The sequence below is a fragment of the Dicentrarchus labrax genome, unplaced genomic scaffold (assembly GCF_905237075.1).
Source record: "Dicentrarchus labrax unplaced genomic scaffold, dlabrax2021, whole genome shotgun sequence".
Classification (NCBI taxonomy): domain Eukaryota; kingdom Metazoa; phylum Chordata; class Actinopteri; family Moronidae; genus Dicentrarchus; species Dicentrarchus labrax.
The window spans coordinates 16,707,284-16,733,912 of NW_026136703.1; the positions used below are offsets into that span (position 1 = coordinate 16,707,284).

Genomic DNA, 26,629 nt, shown 5'->3' on the forward strand with positions numbered 1-26,629 from the left:
CCTTCCAGAATAATTGGATGTGCCTTCTTTCCTGCTTCCCCCAACTTGTGCTCCAGTTGTTGTCTTATTTTCTTTCTGACACAAACATGGAAACGGACAGCTACTTAACAAGCTCTCTAATACAGAGCTGTTTGTGTGACAGGTAAGAGTCTGTCAGACAGTTAGAATTTCAAAGACACTAATTGGTGTCTGTAGCACCAAATAAAGACAGCCATACGGAAAATGGAAAGCACATAAGTCGCTTAAACTTTTATGTATGTATAACAATACCATACATACATTTACAGTTACTTAAATCTACCTATGGCACATTAAAATATCTAATATGAAGTGAAATAAAATTGGTCCAGACAGAGCTGTTTTTGTGGGCTGTACAGGGGATGTAGAAACATTAGCTGACAGAATCACCCTCCCCTAGCAACATAATGTATCTCAGAGCCTGAAGGACTGGCTGGTGAACATTATAAGAAGTAATTAACCAGCTCCTCTCTTTAGCTAATTGGAGATTGGAAGTGTGATAGTCATTAGCAGCTCCCATTTTCTTGTCATGGCTCTACAGCACAAAAATAAAAGAGAGGGGGAACATTACACAAGAGCGCATGCAATTCAATTGGAAATTTCTGGAAGCTAACAGAAGACATGAATATAAAAAGACAAATTAAGAGGACATAATATGAATGCCGTTTTCCTGAGTCCTGCTTGCCAGAGGTCGCGGTCTCTGCCAGCTGGCTTTCATCCTAACACACCCTTCCATTGTACATCTGATGTAGTCAAGACATCCAGGATAAAAGACCAATTCAGCAAATCAAGTGTCTTTCAATGATCGATTGAATGGAAGATAAAGAGGAAAATTATGTTAACACATCTGTGATACCAGCGAGTAGCCAGGAGAAAGAGATCCCCTCTTAAAGTAGTGGATATATAATCGTATCTAACCAAGCAGAAATTATTTAGAAGCTGGTTCCTAGTGTGCTGATAACATGCAGTACCAACACAGCTACTCTGAAGCCCTTCTGTATGGTGAATATTAAAACATAAGAAGCAGCATCTCCAAAAAGGTACAGATACAGGAAACATCATCCTGCTAAAAATTACTTGAGGCATGAGATCAATGCTGCCCAGCTAAAATAAGCTGCCACCATGCCTGGGATGATTTCATTATGGTGCAAATGTTCTACTTAAGGAAGGCTCTCTCTCTCTCTCTCTCTCTCTCTCTCTCTCTCTCTCTCTCTCTCTCTCTCTCTCTCTCTCTCTCTCTCTCTCTCTCTCATCAGAGGATCAAATTCAGTCCAATCTATTGTCTCATGATTATGTAGTGGAATTTTACACTATAGCCTTGGACTCAATTTTGTTTTAGTAGGTATTTTGAGCATCATTTGATTATTCAAATATTATGCAAAGAACATTCATGACCATAATAAGCATACAATAAATGCCTTTTATTACATGATATCTCTTTAGTTTGTGTTTTCTGAAAGAGCCAGTGTGTAGGATTTAGTGGCATCTAGCAATGAAGTTGCTGTTCTGAATGTGTATAGGAGAAACGGCGGTGGCTGTGAAAAACGCGAAAGGTCATATCTAGAGGCAGTGTTATTTTCAGGTGAATATACATGAATGAAAATATACCTATGAATATTGTATTCCATTTTTGCCAATAAATCCTCGTAAATGTTACACACTGGCCTTTAAATTCTGTCAATCCCAATTTTGCAATATAGAATATGCATTTTAATCAATATATCCACAGAGCTATGCTATTGGGCATTAAATAAGGGTTTGAGACAGATTTAGTATTTGAATTTTGCATGAAATACAGTTTCTTTTTCCAAATGTTCTAATTATTGTTAAGATCCACACAACTACCACCCACACATGCACACACAAATACATATATAAGAAGGAAAAAGGCCATGTACACCACTACTAAATGCAGATCTGCAGACATCTGACAAAGCACTGTTCCTGAATACACACAAATATAGTCACTTAGACATGGAGCACATGCAACACAGGCAGAAGGGCCCACACATCCATGGATATACATTGTAACGCAAACACCTCAAGCAGAACATGAGCATAAACCATGTGATGTATGCTCATACATAAATTAATCCAGGCACAATCAAAATAAATAACTTTGACCTGTAGGAGTACACAAATATGCAGGCCTAAATTAAATATAAATATATACCTGTTTACAGTAGAGTTTACACACTTACACCCTAACATACTGCAAAGAACACACTGTAACATTAAACAAATCTGTATTCTGAGTTAAACTACAGTAGGAACTCAAGCTCATTAGGTATTCATTATACACTGTTGTGCATAAGACCATCAGCTTAAAGCAAAAATATCTAATGGAATGTGTTCAACTCACGGTGCAGACTGACCAGCTGCATCCAGGAATCTGACTGTCTGTGGTTGTTTACATCAGATGCCTCCTTGATGACAGAATTACTCCTCAACACCTTCAATCTTTATTTGGTGACATCCCAGGTCCTTCACTTCTCTGACTGTGTGTGTCTGTTTACAGCCCAAGGACATCCATTCGCCAAATACACTTGTTGTCATATGCCTGAATGTATGTGAGAGCATGGGCATGTGTGTGCACGTGAGTGTATGCGGAGTGTTCGTTTGTGTGTGTGTGTGTGTGTGTGTGTGTGTGTGTGTGTGTGTGTGTGTGTGTGTGTGTGTTTGTGACATCCTACTGCCCTCCCAGCATCAGACACATATCCTCAAGGTTACAAATCAGGCCAGGTGGCCATTCGGAAAGATTAAGGACACATTCCTAAAAAAGAGACACCTTTGATTTATCATATCAGCCATGGCGATCTCTGCTATAGAAGTGAGCAGTAAGAGGTTATGAAGAGGGATCCGGGCAGACACCCAAGAGGTTCTACATGTTACACCCTAAAATGATGCTGGTGAAAGCGAAGGAGGGGATATGAGGAGGAAAAGTGGGGAAGAAAAGAGGAGGGAGGAAGAAGGAAAGAGGCAGAGTGTAAGCGAGACAGAGACATTAAACCCCCACTAGTCCCCTCTGACAGATGCTAGCTAGGGCGGCATGCCAGGGAGGCACAGTCTTAAGGTGACAGGCTCTGCCATAGTGAACAAAATTGATAATGCCATATGGCTAGAGGAGAGCGGCTGTGGATTCCAGTCACGAAGCCATGAACGAGGAATAATCCTCCTGCCGCTGTTGTAGGACATGGTTTTACTGCCCTGTAAGACTGGAAGGAGGGGAGAGGAAACTGAGGAACTGCACTGATGACCCCCCTCTTGCTTTTCCTCCTCCTCTTGTTGGTCGCAACCCTCTCACTGAACAAGAAGAAACGCACTCCATCCTATCTCCTAACTGTGGCGGTTTCCTAGATAGCTACACAGGAGCTGACAGTACTATTCCTTGCGGTACTAAAATATGATAAAAACGTGCTAGGATTTTACAAGTAAGGAAGACAGGTGGGACTGAGCCTGCCTTTTGCTAACGCACACACTGCAGAGCAGGGATTGTGTGTTGTCACAGTTTACACGGATGCTTTATGGAGATGGGAATTGTGCAAAAGGCAAACTCACAGTTACCGTTTCCCAAGGTGCCAAGAGGGACCGGAGGAGGTGTTGGGCCTATTCTGTAGCGAGAAGCAATTAATTTGGAATGTGCAGCACCGGGGGCTGGGAGGTTAGACTTAAATGGACCACAGCCAGCTACAGAGACTAGGCTTAATTGTTTGATTGATTGGCCGAGACTGCAAGGCATATTTCTGAGGCCCCTCTGCGCCGATCAATGAGTCAATGAGCGCCTCGCCAAACCTCGCAGCTTCCCGGCCTCGCAATTCAATTAATGCGGAGGCCTTGGTGGCCCCTGCCTGAGATCGTGTTACAGCCCTGGAGACAAGCCACTAGTGCTCCCCCTTCTTTTTTTCCTCTCATCAAACTGGGAGCTTATTGCGGCAGATACAGGGCTAGGGGGCAGGGTGTGTGGATGAGGGGAGGGGCCGAGAGGAAGGAGCAAAGGGGGTGGGGAAGGTTGGCTTTATTAGATTGGTAACAGACACTACATACTGTATCGGACACAAATCGAGTTACCCTCCTAATCTGTCATTTAAACAAATTATCTTGGGTGGTGATGCATCAGCAGTATCACTCCTCTCCAGGGGCTTGAGGTAAGGGGGAGGGATGGAGGAATGGAGAGAGGGAGGGGCAGTGATGGAGGGCTGAGGCTAATAGAGACACAGGAGAGACTGACACTTTGTCAGGAGAGCAATGGAGGGAGGAAGAGGCGATGAAGGGTGACTGGGGGCCAAACGTTAGAATTCAGGATATAAACCATGGTCATTTTGAGGCTGTTTATATTCACTCATGAATATCTTTGTAAACAGACAAAACATCCTTAAAAAAATTTCTCCTCCCCTCTCCTCTTGTTTTCTCCCCCCCCCACAAGTAATTTCCCCACGGGATTATTAAAGTATGTCTGATTCTGATTCTGATTCTGAAATACTAGCAGCCTAAAATGATACAGTATGCACTACTGGCATGCAACAAATCCTCAATATTTGATAATGCAGAGACTGCCACAATGCAGTAGCGCGCAAGAGTGAAGCGTGCACTAAGGAAAGAAAGAACAATTCTAAAAATAACTTCTAAATAGTGTGGAAAAGCTGAATAATTTTCCTTTATCCCAACCAGTCCAAAGAAGGAGAGTGAGATTCAAGCTCGACTGGAGGGAATGTGTGCTAGCTTTTAAAATGGCAGACAGCTCTGACATGACGTTCCGTCCAGGTCAGGGTCAAGGCTGAAACCACCATTACTGAAGATTGACAGGTTCATTGAGGGGAAAGACATACAGATAAACAGACCAACAGAGACACCTGCAACTCAGGGGCCACAGTGCATTGCGGTCAATGTGTTGCGATGTAAACATGAATCAAAGTAGCAGCAGTCACAGTGCTGTGTATCGTTTTTGAATAAATACAATACAATACAATACAATACAATATGACAGAGCCCAAATATTCCAAGCAAAACTAAAGCTACTGATGTGGAAAAATTAGGGTGCAATATTTTAATGACCCATGTAAGGGTTAAATGTTATAAACAAATATAAACAGTTATTATGCTCAAAACTACTAATAAAACAAAAAAACAATGTTCTATTCTTTTATTTATCCCTTCTGACATATTTATTGATTACAATTATTTTCATGCATTTTTGTAAGGAATCTGAATTACCTTTGTGTACAAAATGTATTGTACAACGGCTAATAAGCATCATTTTAAGCTTTGATCATGGATATCTGATTTAACCAACATACCAACTCGTCCCTGTTTTGACAATTTCAGACACCCTGTAGCTCAACGAGGCAGAGGCAGTACAAGCTTGGATGTGCTGCTGTTGTCAGGGTGAATGACATTCAAATAACCAATGTAAATTCTGTCCGCCTGTGCTTTCATTGACATTCACTGGCACATTTATGCATTAGAGAAAAGTGCCATGTGGGTAATGATGCACCTTAAGATTACGCACCCATTTTCTTTATGATAACTCCTGGCTCATATAATACAAGATGTCACACTCGAGAATGGTTAATGGAGCTTGCCAAGACCCGAAGGGAAATGTCCTGATGTGTTAATCTGAATATTACTTCAGCAAGTACAAGAAACATGAGAACAGAATCATAGCCCTGCCAGGTTTTGGAATTCCCACTTCTGATTTCTAGATTACACTGTAAGTAACAGGCTTTTCAGGTAGTGGTTACAGTATTTCTGATTATAGAATCAGGTGTACGGTGTGATGTATCCTAAAAGTCACATGGGATGTGGTATCAACTGACAAAACATCATGAACATAATGGGTGAGCTACATCATCTATTGCTGCAATGCTTGTTTTACAATTATCTATATTGTCTTCCCAGCCAGTTTCTTTTACTAAAGCCATGCAGTGTATTGTAAAAATGCTAACATGAGACAAACTGCTGATCAGACAAGCACACACACGTTACATCACAAAGTGAGGCAGCGTTAGAGCACGGACCGAGAGATCAAGGCAGGTCTCAGAGGCCCACAGCCTCCCTTTGACCCTCCAACCTCTAGAGCTCCACTTAAGAGTCCCAACTCCTCCCACCTCCTACATTGTCTGGCCCCTCAGCTCCCTCTGTACCCGGCCATGGGATGCTGAGTGCACACTATCCAACTCTGCCGACTCAGAGAAGCTACGGGTCAAGGTGCAAAGGTCGGCTTTAAATCTATGACCCCTGCCATTTACACATGACACAAGTTTCCTTGGCAGAGCTTTGCTCCCTACTGGGTCCAATGGTGTTTCATTAAATATTCATTCAAATAGCTCCATCCATGTGTTTTTCTCAGCATGGGACATATGCTGTAACCTCATCTACCTGTGCTGTTATGTGCCTCCCATGGTTCAATATACATACATACACGTATACATTCATGCAGCAAATGAACACACATGCAGGCACTGGTATTTGTAAAGGTAAAGTTAGAAAATATAATAAAGTAATTTACCATCCCTTCAGACGGGACTGCTCACCATCTGGTGATGTGTATATATTACTAGTTTAATAGAAAATACATGAAAAATATAACAACTAAATAGTGTCACAAATACAGAAATTCAGCATATAAAATTTTTTTTTTCTACCAGTGAGATTTTCATGTTTTCTTTTGCTTAAAATTATGGTGAGAGCCATGTATGGTATGCATGCCCCTTTCTACATAATGAACTTAAGTTCCACACTGTCCTTTTTTTAACAAGTTGTTGCTCCTGGGAGAGCTGTCCTCATTAGGGTCCATACACCTACACTCTAAGTAGCCTACAAGAAGCAGACACTACATAATTGCACACTCACTCACACACACATTCATGCAAACAAAGACACAGTAATTGGCCATTTTTAGAGAGAAGTGTCTCAGGTTCCACTGAATCATGACCGGGAAGATGGGAAACAGGTACTTACTGCATACACATACACCCACAATGCCATTTGCACCTTTACATTACATCTTTTTTTTGTTGCTATTTCTTTAATTAACTACACTGAGCATGCATAATGCCCACAGCTGCTTTTAAGATTTACTGCTTAAAAAAAGATCCTTAATCTCCTTGTTAAAGGTCCAGTGTGTAACATTTAGGATGCCCTATTGGCAGAATTTAACAGAATATTCATAGGTATGTTTTCATTAGTGTAATAATCTGAAAATGAAAATTGTTGGGTTTTTGTTTCCTTCGAATGAGCCGTTTTTATCTACAGAGAGAGGTCGTCTTCCATGTATTCCGCCATGTTGAACCACCATGTTTCTACAGTAGCTCAGAACACAGTCTCTAGATAGGTCCTTTCTAGATTTTATACGCCGGTTTCACAGCGACCGTAGTTTCTCCTACATGCTAGGAAGGCTGAACTTGGCTCAAATGGTTGCAATAATGTCACCACTAAATGCCACTAAATTCTACACACTGGTCCTTTAATCTAGGTTTAATTTATATAAGAACAAACCCACAGTCACAACTATAAATGAATAGTGTTATTTCTTATATTTGATATATTGTTATTTGTATATACACACACAGGACTGATTTCTTGATAAATATAAATTACAAACTCCTGTTTCAATGCTTCAAAATACAGGTAGCCTAAAATATTATTTGTTTGCTACATAAAATTTTATATAATTTAAGATTGGGTAAAGAAATCTCTCTTTTGGGGCTGGTTATGAGTGTAAATCAACCATATGCAATTTAATTTTTGAAGTTGAACCATATTAGTTATTTTTTAGTTACAAATGCACATAGAGAAATACAAAAAACCTACCATACCTATTTAATCGCTAATGTTTAAAACCTAAAGGAAACATCAATACTGACCTATAAATGGCTGACCATATTATTGCACTCAATGGAGTGAGTGCTACAATCTGTTGCTTCACAAAAACAAACAAACATACATTAAAAGACCATCACAGAAAACTACAATAATTTGAATTATGTGTGACGCACACATTGCATCTCAAATATTACTGACTATTTTAATTATTAGTTTAATTTGATATTTTCCTACAATTCAAAAGTAAGTATTTAACTAATTGTAAAAGAAAAAGTTATTTATCAAAATACTTACTTCCTTGTTTTATTTTTAGGATATTAATGAGTCCTTAATGTGAGGTTAGTTTCAGGTTAATGGGCATGAATGATGGTAAATTAGCATGTGAATTGATGACATTGTAAAATAATTTTACAGTTCGTGTGGTAAGTTCACTGGACCTTCCTTTCCAAATATGTGAACTGATGTCAGATTCCTGTTCCTTAAATTTATGGTTACAGAACAGGTGTTTCTAAAAATGATTCTGCCGATCTTGATCCATTATCCATAACCTGACTGACTGATGACTAATACAGGCTCATACACAAATATATATGGCAGCATGAGTCACATCTTTCCTCTGTGTATGTCACTCACACTCATTTCCAGTAAGACATGGGCAAAAGGTTAATTAAAGTATTATGCTGGACATGTTACGTCAACCGCAATGATGCTACTCCACACTACTGCTTCAATGTAGGAGACTCTGACCATCACCCATTTCCAAGACACCCAACAACACATTAACATCTCAGTTCACTGATAATAAAGTGAGCAAAACAGATTATATTCCGGAAGACGTTTGGGACTTTTTTTTTCGGGCTGTAAAGGTGCCAGCACTCCAAAATAATTAGCTCCACAGCTAACGCAATAAACATCAACTCTGCACACGAATGCAGAGATTTCATTTTCTCCTAATTGCTTCTGTGCATTGAATATGCGAGTAGTTTTTAGGCATGCTGTGGCAGAGTGCATCTCGACTCTGAATATGACATTCAGTTTTTTTTTTTTTCCCTTCATCAAGTGGGGGGGAAAAAAAACAACTGTGCTCAATAGAGCTGGGGCTCATCACAACACACAAACACATACACTAGAGTGAAACTGTGTGTGTGTTTGATGCAGCAGGACCAGCTTTCTGAGTGCTATGGTTAGTATTTATGTGTGTGTGTGTGTGTGTGTGTGTGTGTGTGTACGTGTGCATCAGAGTGTGTGCTCCTCTTCAAGTCAGTCTCAGCCCAAGTGGCTGTTGAAATATGAATGCATGGTGTAACTGCCCTGCTATCCCACTTACAGTTCTTCGGCAGTCACTGTCTTATCGCAATGAGCTGTGACAAGGGAATTCAGGGGGAATGGGTCCGCTTCAAAAGCCATTTCTACTGCCACTAATTGTCTGTCATCCCGAGCTGATAGGCAGCAGGACACTGACAGACAGCGCACTGAGATGGGACACAATTGGATTCTGCAAGAAGGAGCCCGTCTAAATGCCGGAATTAAGTGAAAGTCAAAGTTGCATTACATAAGATTTTACTGTAAGTCTACACCTATATTGAGGTATTGGCAGTGATGGAAGAAGTATTCAGATTTTTTAATGAAGTAAAAGTGCTAGGAAAACTACAAAAATAAAAGTATTTAGTACTAATGAGGGAAAATGGCCCCTGTGACTGTGTTAATATATATGATTCTATCAGAAGGTTAAAACTGATCCATCAGTGTACACTGTAAGAGGATATCTTACTGTTGTAGCTGGTCACCATCGGACTAAATCACTAAATAGCGCTCATTCCATCCATGTAAACAGTGCAAATTCAATTTATATGCACAAATTGATCTGGTGTCAGTGTGAACACTTTTCTGGTTGAAGAGTGACCTCAAGCTAGTCCGGGACAACAACAGGCAAACACAAACATTACATCGTCTGCCTCATTGCTTCTTTGGTATCTTGTGGCATAAAACCAATTACCGACCAGTAACATGAGGTGTACAGTGCATAGACATTACATCTAGAGCTGAAACCATCGACAGAAAATTCATCTGCAACTATCTTGATAATTGATTACTTGTCAAGCAAAAATGCCACCCCTCTCTGGTTCCATCTTGTCATATGTGAAGATTTGCTGCTTTGATCTGTTTTATAACATTGTAAACTAAATGTCTTTTGGTGTTGGACTGTTGGCCAGACAAAGCAAGTGGTTTTAAGATGCGTTTTATGAAAATGAGAAAGGCATTTTATTGTTTTCTGACATTTTAGAGATTAAGATTTTTCAATGAGAAATTAGGCAGATTAATTGATAAAATAATAGTTAGTTGCAGCGCACATCACATCCCTTGATTCTGGGCATAAAAGTTCAAATATTTCAACAATTTTTTGCCACCAAGGTGCTGTTGCTCGCAGCTTTTCTATATTGTTTTGTCTACAAACATTTATTATGCCTTTTAAATATGTGGAGACAAGTCACACTACCACCAACAGATGTTCACACATGCTTTGTTCTCCTGTCATTCCCACCCCCTCTTTCCACCCTCTGTATGTAATTCCAGGTATAGATGACAGAATGCTCCTAATGGCATTTAAATTAACTCTAAAGTTCCAAAGTCAGCGTTATATTTACCTCGCTGACGCATGGTGGGCATTGGATGACACTGATTCACCTGCTATGATGGTGTGGGGCCTGACTAAGGTGTGAGAGCGGCACTGAACAAAAGCACAACGCAGAATGGAAAACACCTGTCTGGCTTGCTTACACAGACCACAGGAGGCTGAGTCGACACTCAGAGGCTCACAGATTAGTGTAAGGCAGCTGAAAATATTGGGTGACGTTTTAGATTACAGCTCAAAACATACAGTGCAGTTCTTCCCAATTTATAGTGTGAATTTGTGCACCAGGACAGTATGTACTCATACATATAGGTACAAGGGACCAAGACATGAAGTCAGAGAATACAATATATACATTCCTGTTCTAGGTATGTGTTAACTACTGGGTATATATTTTGGTATTACAGGGTACAGTACCTACTGAGCAATAATCTGGCGTTTAGGAAGAATTTAAAAATAATTTACAATGTAAGTATTTTTAACTACTGGGTACCCATTCTGTTATGAGCCTGAGCATCCTTGAGAGCTGCACACAGTTCTCAAATGAGCGACCACCATCAGTGTGTGCTGGTGAAGTGAGTGGCAGCTGACTCGAGAAGAAGAAGTCTTCAAGTTTGGCATTATTTCTGCTCGGCTTTGGATGCAAGTTGAAATTGTTTGAAGTTATTTTACTTGTAGGAGATGTGCTGATCTTGAAAGTCACTGAAATTGAAGCTTGAAATGAAAAGACCCATATCTCATCATATCTTATTTTAATTATGATAATGTGCAGTGACTCTTTTTCAGTGACTGTAGCGGCTGTGCCATTTAGTGTTCATGACAGTGTCACTGTGACAGGACATAGATTCGGTCATCTTCTAGAACTCATCGTAAAAAAGCTTTTCTATTTCCTGTACTCCATAACACCAGTTAACATCACTCTGTGTAACAACAGTGTCAGTTCACATAAACCTGAGTCACCTTAGGGCCTGTGTCCACATAGTGTTTTTTTTTCTGACAGAAAAGTGCTGGCAGGGCTAGGAAGAAGCACTTTTGTGGGGGAAAAAAAAACGCTTGAAGTGGGTTTTGTTTCTATGAAACCAATTGACAATTTCTACTAGTTCGCTATTAGCTTAACAAGCGCTGCTGAATTCCCTTAGAAGCACAATGGTGTACCCCATACTGTAAGTAGGCCTACTTTGAGACATATACAGTGACACAATATAGGCTATAGGCCAACACTGTGTTTCTGAAAATAATATTTTAACTGCACCTTATTTTGTTCAAAAGTAAAAACACAAATGTATCCTATAGTTATTTAGGAACTATGTAATTTGCCTACCTCATTTTGCTATCATCTGTACTCCTCCAGTGTAGGCAAGTAGCATATGATAATTTAAATATAATAAATCCCAGATTTATAAAATGCTTTGTAGGAGATTACCGCATCTTCCCCCAAACTTTTAGCTTTGTTGCTTTCAGTTTTCTTGTTTCTTTTTATATCTCTCTGTCTGTTTTCTTCTTATGTCTTGTTTTATCTCCATCTCTCTGTAGTGGTAGCGCACCCATGCTGAGACAGGAGCGACATGCTTCTCTTCTCCACGTCTTTGAGGATCTGTTGGCCCGGGCCAGACGACCCGCCAGCTCAGCTGACCCAGTCCAATTCAGATCCTGAAAGCACAGGGGCACTTTAAAGCTCCACACAGGCCTAGATGACAGGCCACCCTCCCCTTTGTCTGATCTGTGGGTAAGACCATTGCTGTTGTTTCAGCTGCATTGCAGTCATCCCAAACAAGTCCATATTTCACTGGGGGAAAGAAGATAGATTGAAGAAGAAAAGGCAGCTGAGGACAGCGCCAGAGGTATGGAAAAGAAGAGATAAGACAAGAAAGTACTACAGAGAGACAACCAAAAGTAATAAGAAAGAGAAAAGGACAAATGAACAAACTGAAATGGAGTTTTTGACATGTCTTATCCATCCCTGAGTCATTAGTTGGCCATGATTTGTTATCACACAGGGACACTGAAAGGACCCATCATCATGTTGCTCACTAGTTTTCACCAAGTTCCCCTACTACCCACTTATTCACTCTCCTATTCATTAGAAACCTCCATCTTACTATTCATGACATTCAGAACTCATAGCAGCACAAATTACATTCCTGCAGTCCATCAGTAGAACCAACCGCAGGCAGTAACTTACTGTATTTCTGCAAACTGAGCTGCAGCAGGTAACTCATTTTCCTGACACCCACTGGGAGGGAATTAAATAAGATGGACCTGAAATCGTCAGACAGTTGACCTATAAATCCGCAAGTGGGCCACGGGTGGTGAGGGGAGCAGACCGAGAGAAACAGCTGAAAGAAGAGGGAGGATAGAGGGGTGAGGATCAAAAGATAGGTCCAAAGAGAGGGAAGAAAAAATAGAAAGGGACAGAAGAGGAGGAAAGAAAAGACAGACGCATATAAGAATATGATGTGCTTATTCCCTTCAGCTGTCAGGCAGGACAAACACACCCAGACGGTGAGATATGACACAAGGGTGTCCCAGTCGGCCCACTTTCCCCCAGCAGCTCCTGTGAATGTCTGGTTGGCCTGGCTCTAATCCTCTCTCTGAGACTGACACCATTCCCCCTACGCAAACTGGATTTTTTTATTTTTTTTGTCCTCTCTTCTGCACTTTTACACGATAACAGGTTAAAGGAGGACGTGTAAAGAAAGATGATTTTTCATGCGGATAAAATGCTTTCATTCTTTTGACAATCACTGCAGAGATTTGCTGCAGCCAAGAGCCAAAGACAGATAGACGGGGGAGAGTGAGTGGAAAAAAGGAGACAAAAGTTTAGAGTAGCAGCACACAAGCATGATGAAACAAGTGATATTTGCAATGCGGTAAGGGAGTGTTAAAAATGGGCCGCAAGATGCAAGTAACACTGCGCTTATCTATGAATGTGATAAAAAAGCGAGTGCTGGGACACATAATGTTTAACCTACATACCCTATCTCCAGCGATTTCCACCGAGAAAGTCCCTCTTATCTGCTAATAGACCTTGGTAATCCCTGAAACACGCATGCAGTGCACACTGGCAGCTTTCTAATGAATACTGAATGAGATAGTTCACATGTGTAGAGGGTCTTACTGTGAAAAGACAAGAGCCAAATGGTTTATCAATGACTATTTGCCATTGAAGAGCACTGACAACCTGGAAACCGATCTGAAGCTCGAGGTTGCAGGACTCTACCAGGCAATTGTACGCTCAAGATGAAATCTATATTACTGCATCCTTGAGAGTGGTTCAGTCATATTTGAATGAATTACATAAATCACTAATCATCAGCAAACAAAGAGCCATAAAGATGAATTGTCCAAGGCTCCCTGCAAATCACTGAGAGGAGAGTTATGCATAACACAACCTGAATGTCAACCTCCCCAGCTCTGCCACATTTATTTGCACTGTGATTGAAACACAGCAAGCACCGAGAGGCATCTATAATATGTCTAGTGCAATACGACTTGATTTACATTTCCTCCTTCAAATAAGCCACTGCTGTTTTTTATATCATACTTTGTAAACTCTCACCAGATCAAATTAGTGCCAATCAGTTACTTTTTTGAAGTAATGTGGAGGAGAAGTGGGTAAGTGCAGGCTCCGGGGGATTTGGGAAGAAAATGAGAGTGTGGAGAGAGAGAGAGAGAGAGATATTGTAGAGGACCAGTAGTGGAGATCAGCAGTGTGACCATATCGAGAAAATTAGATTAACTGAATTAGAGGGATTAGATTGACTACAGCTGGATTGGACCTGATGCCTCTAAGAAAAAACTAAAAGATAGAGCAAGAGAGGGAGCGCAGCACACGACAGAGAGAGAGAGAGAGAGAGAGAGAGAGAGAGAGGGCTAACAAAGAAAGGAGGATAGCCGGAAGAGTAAGATGTAAAGAAGTTTCTTTGGGAGTTGGGTGGAAAAGTCGTATTGCGGTAGAGAGAGGAGTGGAAGCAGGAGACAGCTCAGCAGATTTAGGCATCCTGGGTAACTTTTAGGGGCTGGCACTGAAGTGAGCATCTGACGCTGTCGTGGCCGGTCCTCGCTTCCTAAAGGTTCAGCCGGGTTCGTCTTCTCCACGGGGCTCAGCTTAAGCGGCAGTGCCCCTTAGTGGTTAAATATGAGCATGTATGCTGAGCATGATATGGTCCAAAAAAAGAGACATGAGGGCATGGAAAGGACAAGAACAACCGCACAAATCTTAATCAAAAGAATATTACTGGTATTACTGTTTTTTGTAGTTATGTGCCTCTACAGTATTTGGCCTGTTTTGATCTGTTCCTCCTACAGTTGCTGTACTTATAGGAATAGGATAGGAAGCCATTAAGAGCCCATTATTCTGGACTAGAACTAGTGGCATGTATGAATAACAGGTTAGGAGCGTGTGTCTATGAGTGTCTCTTATTGTGCATCAGAGAAAGACAAAGCTCTAACCAGGGGGAGATGAAGCCTAAATCAATATGATTAATTCATGTTAATTGCTGCCCCCTGGTATTCGTGCCGCTGTTGTCGTTACTTTGCTGATACCGCCTCTTTGCCCAGGAGATGAATTTCCCACATCGATAGAGAGACAGATACAAATTCCTGCTGCTTCACAGCTTCACACTGCGGTTACCTCCGGCCCAGACACAGCAAAAAAAAAAAAAAAAAAAAAAAAAAAAACTAGGCTTACAATAACTCGCCTTGCTACCCCCCCATCCTCTGGTGGAATTTGGAGAATATTAACAAGGCAGTGGTGATGTATCAAAGACAAACAGGAAGTGACAGATTTTGTTATGAATTTTCCCTCCTGCATATTCCACCGTGATTTAGAGGCTTCACGCAGCCTACACTGCAAAACTGTAGGGCGTTGTCTGCATACTGATGTCCTGCTCACTGGCCTCCTTCGATCGTTTTAACAGGACTATCCCTCTCGCAGCAAACAGAGATGTTTATCAAAAGGCACAATATCTGCAGAGCGCAGACAACGAATCAGCCAAGGATTCAGGCTAGGATAAAAAGGTTGGCCATGTTTGAACTGATTCTTCCCCCTCCTTTCAAAACACACACAAATACACACACAGGTCAGAATTTGATTCAGCCAGCACCTCCTCTGGACACAGATCAATGTAAACAGAGACTAACTGGAGCTGATATACAAGGATGATTAATGACACGCAATCAGTCAAAGCCAGTGACATGATTTTGAGATGCAGGTGAATGTGCATATGAGTTTTATTAATCTGCTCATTCTCATTCAGGTATTTAGGTCAAAACCAAAGGCCTCATCCATTTAGTGTTTTGGGATTCATAAATTAATATCATCTTACAATATGTTTACTCTGTAAGCATGTATCATGTTTACCACCTGTGATTACCCTACTGTTTCATGTCAAAATGGCTGCTGTGAAAAAGATCCGCTTTCAGCACCAAAACCAACCTTTTTTTTTAAATACATATCTCATCTTGTTTTTCATCTAAAACACACTGGATAGATGCTTAAAAATATGATGTGCTTATTCCCTTCAGCTGTCAGGCAGGACAAACACACCCAGACGGTGAGATATAACGGATTTACTATTTATTGTTATGTAGGTTAGGATTAGGGTTAGTTCAGTTCAAATTCAATGGAATTGAGTTGTATCTAGTCTAAAATCTGCATGGAAATCCAAAGTCAGCATACGGTTTTCGAAAAACTACCTAGATAGTGTTCCTGCCTCCATTAAAACTTCAGATGAAATTTGTTAATACAGTCATTTAGTGAACAAGGTCCTGGCTGTTTTGAACTTTGGTAAAGAGGTCTTGCTGAATCGCCCACCAAAGCTACCAGACAGCTAGAAGAGAAATACAAATTTGGCTCATGTCTGCACCTTTGGGTGTGAAACTGTATGTATGTGTACTGAACCAGAGAAACACCCTGTTTGATATATGTTTTCCAAAGGGCAAGACTGGCTCACATGATCACCTCGTTCATGTGACGGGGCGAGAGCAGTGAGTGCTCCCAGTAGAGGGAAAGATTGCATGTCACTGCTTGTTTGAAGGCAATCTGTTTCTTCAGTCAAGTCAATAATGGAACAGCTGGATACACTAGAGCAGTGTGCTGCTGGATCAATAATGATGCCACATCATACCATGAAACTAATGCACACAAACGACATACTATATAAATTCCTTCTTTTTTTCTATACTGAGTGTTCTCAAGGCTTAAAGGTAGTACAGACATCAAGAGACACCATGTTTTGTAAGACTCTAATCATTGCAGCTGCTTTCCCTTTCAATTTTACAGAAAGAGCAAGCATCCCTAATGTTTTGCACCGTGTATAACAACAATAATCCTGTGTATACTGCATTGTGATCATAAATGGCATACAAAGGTCCACAAGGAAGTGGGTCACTGCAGATCTTTTCCCTCCACCCCCGTTTGTCTTCTGAAACTAGTCTCATTTCGAGCAGGAGCTTAAGGTGGTATTTATACTTTCTGTAAGCAGAAAAGAAGCCTCTCTATGCTTTTCCCTGCAGCTCAAAAAATATCTCTTGGGTTTATTAATAAACACAACAAACTATGTTAGGTGTTTTTTCCTAACCCGATGCAGAATTACACAAAGCTAAGCATAAAAACAATTCAGCGTACAAAGGGAGTGAAGTCAGAAAATTCTGACCCACTTCCACAAAAAGAGGATGAATACTAGAAAATCTAAAAGTGTGAGAGAGAAGTGTGCGAGGTAGATGCATATTAGGATAATGAATGATGATTCCAGCATGGCTGACATTGCACTCCACGGGAACTCAAAGGCAGAGGGGAGAATGGGAGGCCCGATTTAGAGCAAGCAGCTGTTGTGCACTTCGCCTCACTACACATCTGCCAAGTCACTGTGGGCAGGGCACTGAGGTGACTTCCCAAGCTCCACCAGTCGCTGGCTCTTCTTTACATAAAATTCAAATTTCTCTCTGTTAGCAGACTATCGTCACAAACACACACTGGTTATAACGTAGTGACTTGCATAATTGAGGGAGAGTACTATTAATCAAAAAGGCAAGGAACCCTCAGATGTGCTGACTCGAGATGTAGCCGTTGCCTGTTGGTGCAGTGTGACTGCATATAGCTCGGCTCAGCCAAGGTAAAGTCATTACTCTGCTCAGGTAAATGTCACACTGCATAGGATCAGGCAGTGACCATGTTGCTGTTTAACCTATTGTCTGTTTTAAGTTAAATTTTTGATTCTGTTAATTAATCCCAGTAGTAGTTTTGGAACCAACTGGTTTTGCCTATTCTGAGCAATTTTCGCCATTGTCCACCTGTGTACAGCTGCAACAAACAATTATTTTCATTACAGTTTAATCTGTTCATTCTAATGTTGTTGTTTTTTCCTTAATTGACTACTCTACAAAAATGCATCTTCAAAAAGCTTTTGTCCAACCATCTAAAACCCAAAGATAACCACTTTATAGTTATATAATACAACGATTCATATGTTCACATTTGAGAAACCTGGAAATGTTGAGTTTTTTTTTTTTTTAACATGTTAACAGTTCTCTATAAAAACTGCATGTTGTTGATCTTCTCACAGTCAACTCATCAATTAATGTAGAACTACATTAGCGTAACTGTTTGCTGTGTTCACTGGAAACTACCTTTTCTGCCTCTCCACATAGGTATTTATGCAGCAGCATAAAAGCAGAAACTGCCAGCAGACACCATAACGTCAACTACAAGCAGATTAGCAGCAGAGCTGTAAAACAGCGGCACAAGCATGTCGAAATGTTACTTCAGTGTTATTGCCGAGCACAAAAATGCTACATTAACAGAGCCGAGACATTAACTAATTCTATGATTTCGTACAAATGGGCTGCAAATATTTTCCTTGCCTAAGTTCATCTGGGCTGAAGGACATGTTTGATACTAACCGACAGGTATTTCTTCAACAAAGTGAACCTGGGACACCATGATCAGACCGTTGGCAGAGGAGCTTGCCTATGAAATGTTACAGGAGCAGCAAGTGTTTGAAGCAGTGATCCTGCTGAATTAGCAATTTCACAATGCAGTAACATAGCAGAGCAAAACAGCAGGCAGATGTTTAACAGTTTAAATAAACCGCCTTATCAAATTGGTGGATTTGTTGTAAGTCAAGTACGTTGTGTGACATTAGTAGGTGAGTTTGTCTGCCTCAAGTAGCTCGCAGCTATGTAACACATGTAGCTTCTATATATTCTGAAAATTATTTTACTGGATGAAATTTCCAATGTGGCACTATTTCTCACTATCACTGTATTACACCCAAAGTGCAAGAGGAAAATGCAAGTTATAAATCTTGCAAAGTAAGATTAGTGGAAGAGCTAAGGCGATGTGGACATACAGAACAGGATTAACTTTACTCATATAGTATTAAGACTTTTGTGCCAGGTTTGCCTTTTTACATAAACTGATTAACTTGAAACATTAATAGAAAGACACACTAATGGCTATACAGATTTAATTTACCGCATAGAACCGCACGCACACTGAGGTTCCTAACCATGTGAAAAAAGTTTTGTTGCACTTTCTCTTATTGGAAACAGTTTGTAGAACTCCTGTCCAGACACAATTCTCTGTATCCCATTTTCAAGAATACCCGAGGGACGCAAGCAATATCCTGTTCCAGTTATTAAACTTTTGACTTTGGGGTAAAATCCAGTCTTGACTAATAGGACTACTCAGGAATCATTGCAGAGATTTGTATGTGATAATGAGAAATAGAGGTGCAGTCCCAATTCATCCGGCCTTCTCACCTCTGGGTGTAACTTGTAATTACTCCTGTGGAGCTTTGGGGAGGTTGGCAGATTAAAAAGGAGTTGCCCTGAGGCCGACTGGCTGGCCAGTTAGTCAGTCAGGCAGTCACCGAGCCTCTCCTGAAGCGACACCAACTCCCTGGATGACAAGAATGTCAATGCACCTCTCAAGGTGACACCTGGCCGGACACATTCTTCGAGTCTTGTGGTAAAATCACTCAAGAAATAAAGTACCTACAGTATATGACTGACACCAGTGTGTGCGAAAAATGTTCAGAGATGAATCTTAATTAAAAGTTAAAACATATAATATGCAGTGGTGGAAGGTAGGTTAAGGACTACTGTGAGTCTATCTATTTTTGTTACTGTTACACCAGTGGGACCAGTGGTGCGTGAGGGGGTCCCCAAAAAGAGGGGAATGTTTTTCAATATAATTTTTTAGAGCCCGACCGATATGGGATTTTTGAGATTGATACAGATTTTAGAGAGGAAAAATCCACATCTTACCGATAAGGCGGCCAAATAGATTTGTCCTGTGCAGATTATGCACCGATAAGACTATGCAAACATACTCAGAAGGCTGTCTTCTTAAACAAATAAGTTTATCATTTAAGTTAAATATTCTTTAACATGTTAAATAATTTAACATATACATTGCCAACTGATTCTAGTTGACATTGCTGAGAGCTGCTTATTCTCTCTTACTCTGTGCTGCATACCACAGTATTGTAAATAGCAATATGCTCTATTGGATAAACTTTGCAGTGACACCAATATAATGTTACAAGCATTTTTTTTCCTGCATTATAAACCAGAAAAAAAAGTTTTCATAACGCTACATGTCGACTAACATAAACGCTGATACAGAAACAATACCGATATGTCTGCAAGAGGAAAATATCAACCAATAATATTGGCCTACTAAGACAGCATATTGGTCAGGCTCTTATTATTTTATTTTCTAGAAGTGAGCCCAATGAGAGAATCTATATGAATGACTACTCTGTTCATGGCTTCCACACTCTTCACTGTTAATCTGTCTAAAGTATAGACAGTTACGGAATAACTAAATCATATCAGACGGGGATCCATGAGACTACATCTTATCCAATATGAATCTGTGGCCTGACACCAAAAAGGTTGAGAAACACTGCAGTACATCACACTTCGGAGAGGAATATTGTACTTTATACTCCACTACATTTACACATTAGTGCACCTGTAACAATAAATAAACATATGATACATACTATTACATAACTGTTATACATATTGCTAGACTTACTTACTAGCTTTATAGTGTGGTACTGCTACTTGTACCCAAGTAAAGGTCTCTCAACACTTCTTCCACCACAGATAATATGCAACATTTATATCACATACAAAGAAACTGATGAGAAAATACTGACAGGTGTTTTAATGGAAAATGAAGTTAAGAAATATCAATAACTCAACACCATCTTCTATCTTATAGAGGATGTTGTGCTCTGTCTGCAGGTTGGGAAAATGTTTAATGGCTAAACTGCCCACTTACTCTGTCCAACTGTAACTCAAGCCCCTGTCAAGACATTCACTATAGCAATTACTGGTATTGAACAGCTTTCAATCAGCCCTTAATTCACGCCTTCAACTTCCAATCAATGTATACATTACAGTGAAATTACACAGTAATAATCAGTGCGACTAATCAATAAACTACTGGGCAATAAAGCTAGAGAGACAGAGTTGATAGGTCTTTGTACAAAGCTAGTGTGCCCTCCAGTGGCGTAAAAAGGCAACTTAACTATTAAAATGTAAAATGTACAAATTTATTCCAGCATTCCAATGAACCAATGAATCTTACAGACAAATAATCACATCCAGGTGTCGAGATGTAAGCCAGGATGTGTTTGCTGTGTGTGTGTATTGCCTGGGACGTCAGTGCTAGAACTGGGAGGGGAAGAGAGGAAAGCTGAACGATTAGAGTCGTGTTTTAAGAAGGGGCCAGGAATGGTTCACAGGAGTTGGCAGTGTGAGTAATGGTAGCAGAGTCCTATACCGGGGCTTTCATGAGGTACTCACTCCTCCACCCTCCACCCTCCACCCTCCTCTGCAGCACTAAATGCTATAGATCATATATTTCAGCACTGCTACTACACTTACTGCCCTTCATCGTCTGATTGGTCCACATCATTAACTGCAAGATTAAAATGCTATTAAGAGGTGGCAAGGAGGGAGAAGATAACATAGATGCTTTGATAAGATTTATTTCTGCTCACTTGACTCGGCTATATCTTCTTTATCTTTATCAACGATCAGGCTTAACAGTTTTTTCTTTCAACCGAAGACAGTGAAGACAGTGAATGGGTTCAAAGCGCAGGGTCTTTTGGTTTAAATACAGTGATATGACTACGTTCTGTGCTGGATGTACATTTTTAATTACTTATGATGCTGGTAACAATTACTATGTGTATACTAAATTATGGATTATCTGAGACATAGATATTCTTATGAATTCATATAGATAAAAATTACTAAGATAAAACTGTTGCAGGGTTTTAAAACCAAGCCAACTGAATGTTATCAGTGGACTTATTCTACCGATTCCAGATGATGAAAGATATGGGTATTTACCATTTATGGAGAGGGGTAACAAAGAGATGCTACTGAGCTGCATTATGTGAATTGTAGTATCCAGCATTTTTGGAGATAAAGCCATATCAGGGAATAAACGGATAACTTATGCCTTGTGGCATCCAGTTTTAGAATTAGTTGGGGTTCTTTTTTTTAAACTATGACTCTTGAAGGAATACTGCAGCCTGGACACATATGCACATTTAGACCACACAAACACATATACATAGGCATACACACACGCTGACAGTGCCCTCTGCAGGGGAAACAGGAAAATGTCACGGTGAGCAGTAGTTTACACACACGCTCAATTTGACTGCAGTGCAACTATAAACTGCAAACTGTATGTTTCCTGAACATTTCAGTCAATAATAACAGAGACAAAGGTCAGACAGGAGAATACAATTTAACAGTATAAATTCAATAATTGACCCTTTTATAGAAGTAACATCACCAGTACCGGGCAAACAATTTGCACAACTTGAAGAAGTATGATGTTTATTACTTTTATTTACTTTGTTATACACAGACGTTCCTATGGAAGGTTGACAAAACTCAAATGTAAAAATTTCAATATCCCTACTTGTCAAATACTTTATCGGCATTATATAATTTAAATACACACAATGTAGAACTAGTAAATTAATTTAAACCTGGTGAAGGAAGAAAGCAAAGATAAGCATGCAGATATTTTATTTACAAGTAGTCATATTTAAATGTGCAAAGGATGACCCTCACCATTTTACTTCAACATATTGTGACTTCTGTATAAAACCCCCTGTAGTATAAATACAACACCTAATATTTAATTAAATCTTAACCAAAACCTAAAAAAGTGTTTTCTTCATTGATCCTCTGAGGCAGTGTTACCCTGGTTGCCACATTAAGCAAGATAATATTAACACTGATTTACAGACTGAGGTGAGACGTTGACAGCAAAAGGCACTAATAAAGAACCATTTTATTTTGATTGTGGATTGGACTTTATTTTACATCTTACAGTATAATAGAGAATCGATATCAGTGTGAAATGAGCATTGTTGGAGCATGTAGTGAGACTCAGCACATCAAACAGAGAAAATTACCCATTAGACACTTTAAGCTTTAGGCAGCTTATTGTTTATGAGCAGAGAAAATCCAGGTGAGTAAAACACGCAAATGCAATAACAGTGATAAAGAACACCCAACAAAATAAATGTACAACTTCTGATTCCATTGTTTGATGGAACTTGTTAAAGCTGGTTATAAAAAGGACACTATTTATATATATATTCTTTTTATTAAAACAATAAACATCCAAAGTGTTAAAGAGAGAAATACAAGCACAATAACAGTTAGGCAACTGGAACGTTTCAGTATGAACTCAACAGTGCTGTGCAAGATAAGGTTGTCGGTGCATTTTAACATTGTGAATTATAAAATTCAAAATATAAAAAAAAAAAAAAATCAAATACATCTCAATTGTGAGGGTGAGGAAGCCAAAGTTACAGTCAGTGTGAGAGCGATGACACAAAAGAAAATACACCACTGCACACTGCTGCTGCGGCTGCTATTTGAGACATTTTGTCCTTTATCGATCAGAATACACACCATTATAATGACCAACCCAAATTCTACAAAAACCATAGAGTAAAACTACTTAAGCTGAAATACAGCCAGAAATCATTTCAAAACATCCCATCCATTCATGGGACAAATTAGCTCTACAGACATTGAGATAATAGTACTAGAAGAATTACATGTTTTGCTTTTATAATGCAGAAGCTGGTTTAATGAAATGCCACCCACTCTTAACTTAAAAAGCTAATTTTCAAAACTGAGTTCTTAAAGTACACTTCCAAACATGTTGGAAACTGTATTCAATGTCGTTTTGGTTGTTTTAAATGGTCTAACAGAGGACTAAAATGTTTCACTGTTATACGTATATTCTGTCACCCAAACCACTCATTGGGTCTCATATGCAGTTATGAAACACTATTTTGAAAACATTTTGACTAATACTGTTATGATACATTTTTGAAATGATGGACAAAACAGATTGAAAGACTGCAATGTCCAGGAGTCCAAGGAGAGAAGGAAATGATAAATTAAAAATAAATATTTTGATGTTTTGATGTTCAGGGGTGTAGTTATTGTTGTTTTCTCCACAGATGTGATTATTTTCATCTCACATCCTTTTCCCCCAAATGTATTTCCAAAATAGTTATCTGGGTACAACCTAATAAATATCAGGTAAGAAAAACATCAAGGCTATCTTCAGGTATGCATGTGTGCATATATTTGTAATGAGAGGGTCTGTCAGTAATACATCAGACTGCATAATCACTGCAGTGCTCATGAAAAACTCTCAACAATTAATAACCAGTGAGACAAGCTGTTCCTTGTCTTGGAGTGACTGCTGATAATGATTTGTCAGCAAGTGTGCACTCATATTGATGTCTGAGCATATGAAGAGGGGAAGTGTTTTGAGTGGCCGTGGTTATGAAATACAGTCATGGCTGTGGCGTATAACTTTTTTTTTTTTTTTTTTTTTTTGGCAAACAGAAGCATGAAACACTCTGCTGACAGTCTGTTGTAGCGTTGTTTACCTCCTCTCTTCCTCCTCCCCTGCTTGATGCCTAACCATCAGAGAATGCACCAGAATACAATAACCAAAAATCGTTAAAATGTTAACATTGTTAACAAATAGTAATCATATTAAAAACTTTTAAAAAGAATAAAATCTGGAATCCTTCTCCTGTACAGCAACTGGCGATTGTTGATCCCCACCCCCCAGTTGGTTTTGGCAGTGGTCTAACACTTGTGCTTCATGGCAAGCTGTAGAAAAATTGGGGTGGGGGTTGTGGATAATACAGTGAGAATTTCAAATGACCCTATCAGCAAAATGTAACACATTCTGTATTCAATAAACTGCAATAACAAGCGCAGTGAGTGAAATTTAGAACTGCTCCACAAAAGTAGAAAAAGCAGTTAGGAAAGGGAAGATTTAGTATATAGGTGCTGGAAGGCAGCCAAGGTTCCTGGTGTTTTATATTCAGGCAATGACAAGGCAATTTCATTTATCTCATTAACAAGGGTTCTAATGGGCTTGTCTGGAGGCTCATTAGAGAGATGACCAGGGCCACCAATCTAATACACAAAGCTATGGGATACGGAGACGTGAAGATGGAAGATGCGCACGCGCACACGCACACGCACACACGCACACACACACACACACACACACACACACACACACACACACACACACACACACAGGAATATGTTGCTGTAGGATGAGGAAAACTGAATTCCACAGACAGAACAAGTGGGGGCAGTAGAGCATCATGCAGAAATGAGGGGTTTTGAGTAAAACTGAGCAGTGCAGCTAAATCGGCTCGGAAATGAGATTCCAGGAGTCAACTAAGAGGAAAAAAAGAGTCAAGGTGACCCTCTCACAGTATGACAGTTGGCTATAATTTGAAGACACATGCAGATCACTTGGAAGTAGGGAAACTCACATCCTTCACAATACAGCCTGTAACCAATCATCAAAAGTCACCCTCATACAGAAATGAAACTGATAAAAAGCAAAGAGGCAACCAACTGCCTTTAAAAGAGGGCTTGAGACATGCGACATTATGATGAGTCTTGATAATAACGTGTAAGACAAATGACAAGTTATGAAACGAATAATATAAAAGCTAATGGTAGCAAGCAAAATGAGAAATGCCTGCAAATGAGTGATTCTTCGTGGGGGTTCTACAGTCATTCTCTCCTGAAAACACCAGAGCCAAGGCATTTCTCGATGCTTATCACAGTTTTTGTTATCATCACTGTGGGGAAGCTCATCTGTGAGTGGTGAGAGGGCCATGCAAGGCTCTTTGAAATGTCTTTCAATTATCCCACCATCACTAGTATGCATCTTAGCTCTTAGTGCGCTGATAGACATGTGCCATCTAACAGTCTACTAACCCTAATTTTACACAAGAACCCAAGTTGCAAACCCAGGCATGTGTGATATACTGTGTGCTATTAAAAAGACAGTTATGATGATCATAATCAGGTGCGCTCGTAACAAAGAAATCGATTTTTCTTGTGTTTCGCAGTAAAAAAAAAAATCATATTATGCTAATAGTCTCATTAAACAGCATGCAATTAGTTTTCCTGACAAACAACAGATATGGGATAAATGGAGGATGAGGGAACACCCCATAGAGAACTACAAAAGAGTAAATGAGGGAAGAAGAAAAAAAGCGATTATCTTCACTGAGCAGAGAGCACCACGGCTAAGAGGCTGGAGCTACAATGAAGCAACTCTTACAAATATCCTCAGGTTTAAGTAAAATGTTTGATCTTTTGGCTGCACCAATAATGACTTTAAAACCATGACTAGATATTCTATAACAAGAGGTGGGACTCGAAGTCAGAATGTCAACGGCACTGTATTAAAATGTATACACTAAACCCACCCGGAGGTTATGCGCTGTAATATATCTTGCTAACATATTGCCTCACCTTGTGTGCAGTGACAGCGAACTGTTCGGCACTGTTCATCATGTCTGCAGTCCTCTCTTCGGCTCGACCTAATCGCTCGCCGCGCTCATTCAGAGCCTGGCTGGCCTTCTGTACAGCACTCGTCACACTGTCTGCAGCTGAGTGTAGAATACTGTTACCTGCAGATAAAGCAGGGAGTGAAGAAGCGAGGCAGAGCAAAGAGAAGCAGAGAAGAGAAGTAAAGTGGGACACAGAGAGAGGAGAGAAAAGACAAAAGGGGAAATAAATTGTGATCTTTTGGTGGAC

The 26,629-nt window shown here is 39.9% G+C and overlaps 1 protein-coding gene across 2 annotated transcripts in view; it reads right to left on the minus strand.

Annotated features, from left to right (window-relative positions):
- Positions 1 to 22,788: 22,788 nt before the first annotated feature.
- Positions 22,789 to 26,629, minus strand: part of stxbp6 (syntaxin binding protein 6 (amisyn)) — a 55,691-nt gene continuing 51,850 nt past the window's right edge. For both annotated transcript variants that reach the window (XM_051387523.1, XM_051387532.1), the window contains 2 exons: positions 26,345 to 26,502; positions 22,789 to 24,664 (listed from right to left, as the gene is read on the minus strand). In XM_051387523.1, the coding sequence (XP_051243483.1) occupies positions 24,641 to 24,664; positions 26,345 to 26,502 (182 nt within the window). In that variant the 3' untranslated portion in view covers positions 22,789 to 24,640. The remainder of the gene's footprint in view (positions 24,665 to 26,344; positions 26,503 to 26,629) is intronic.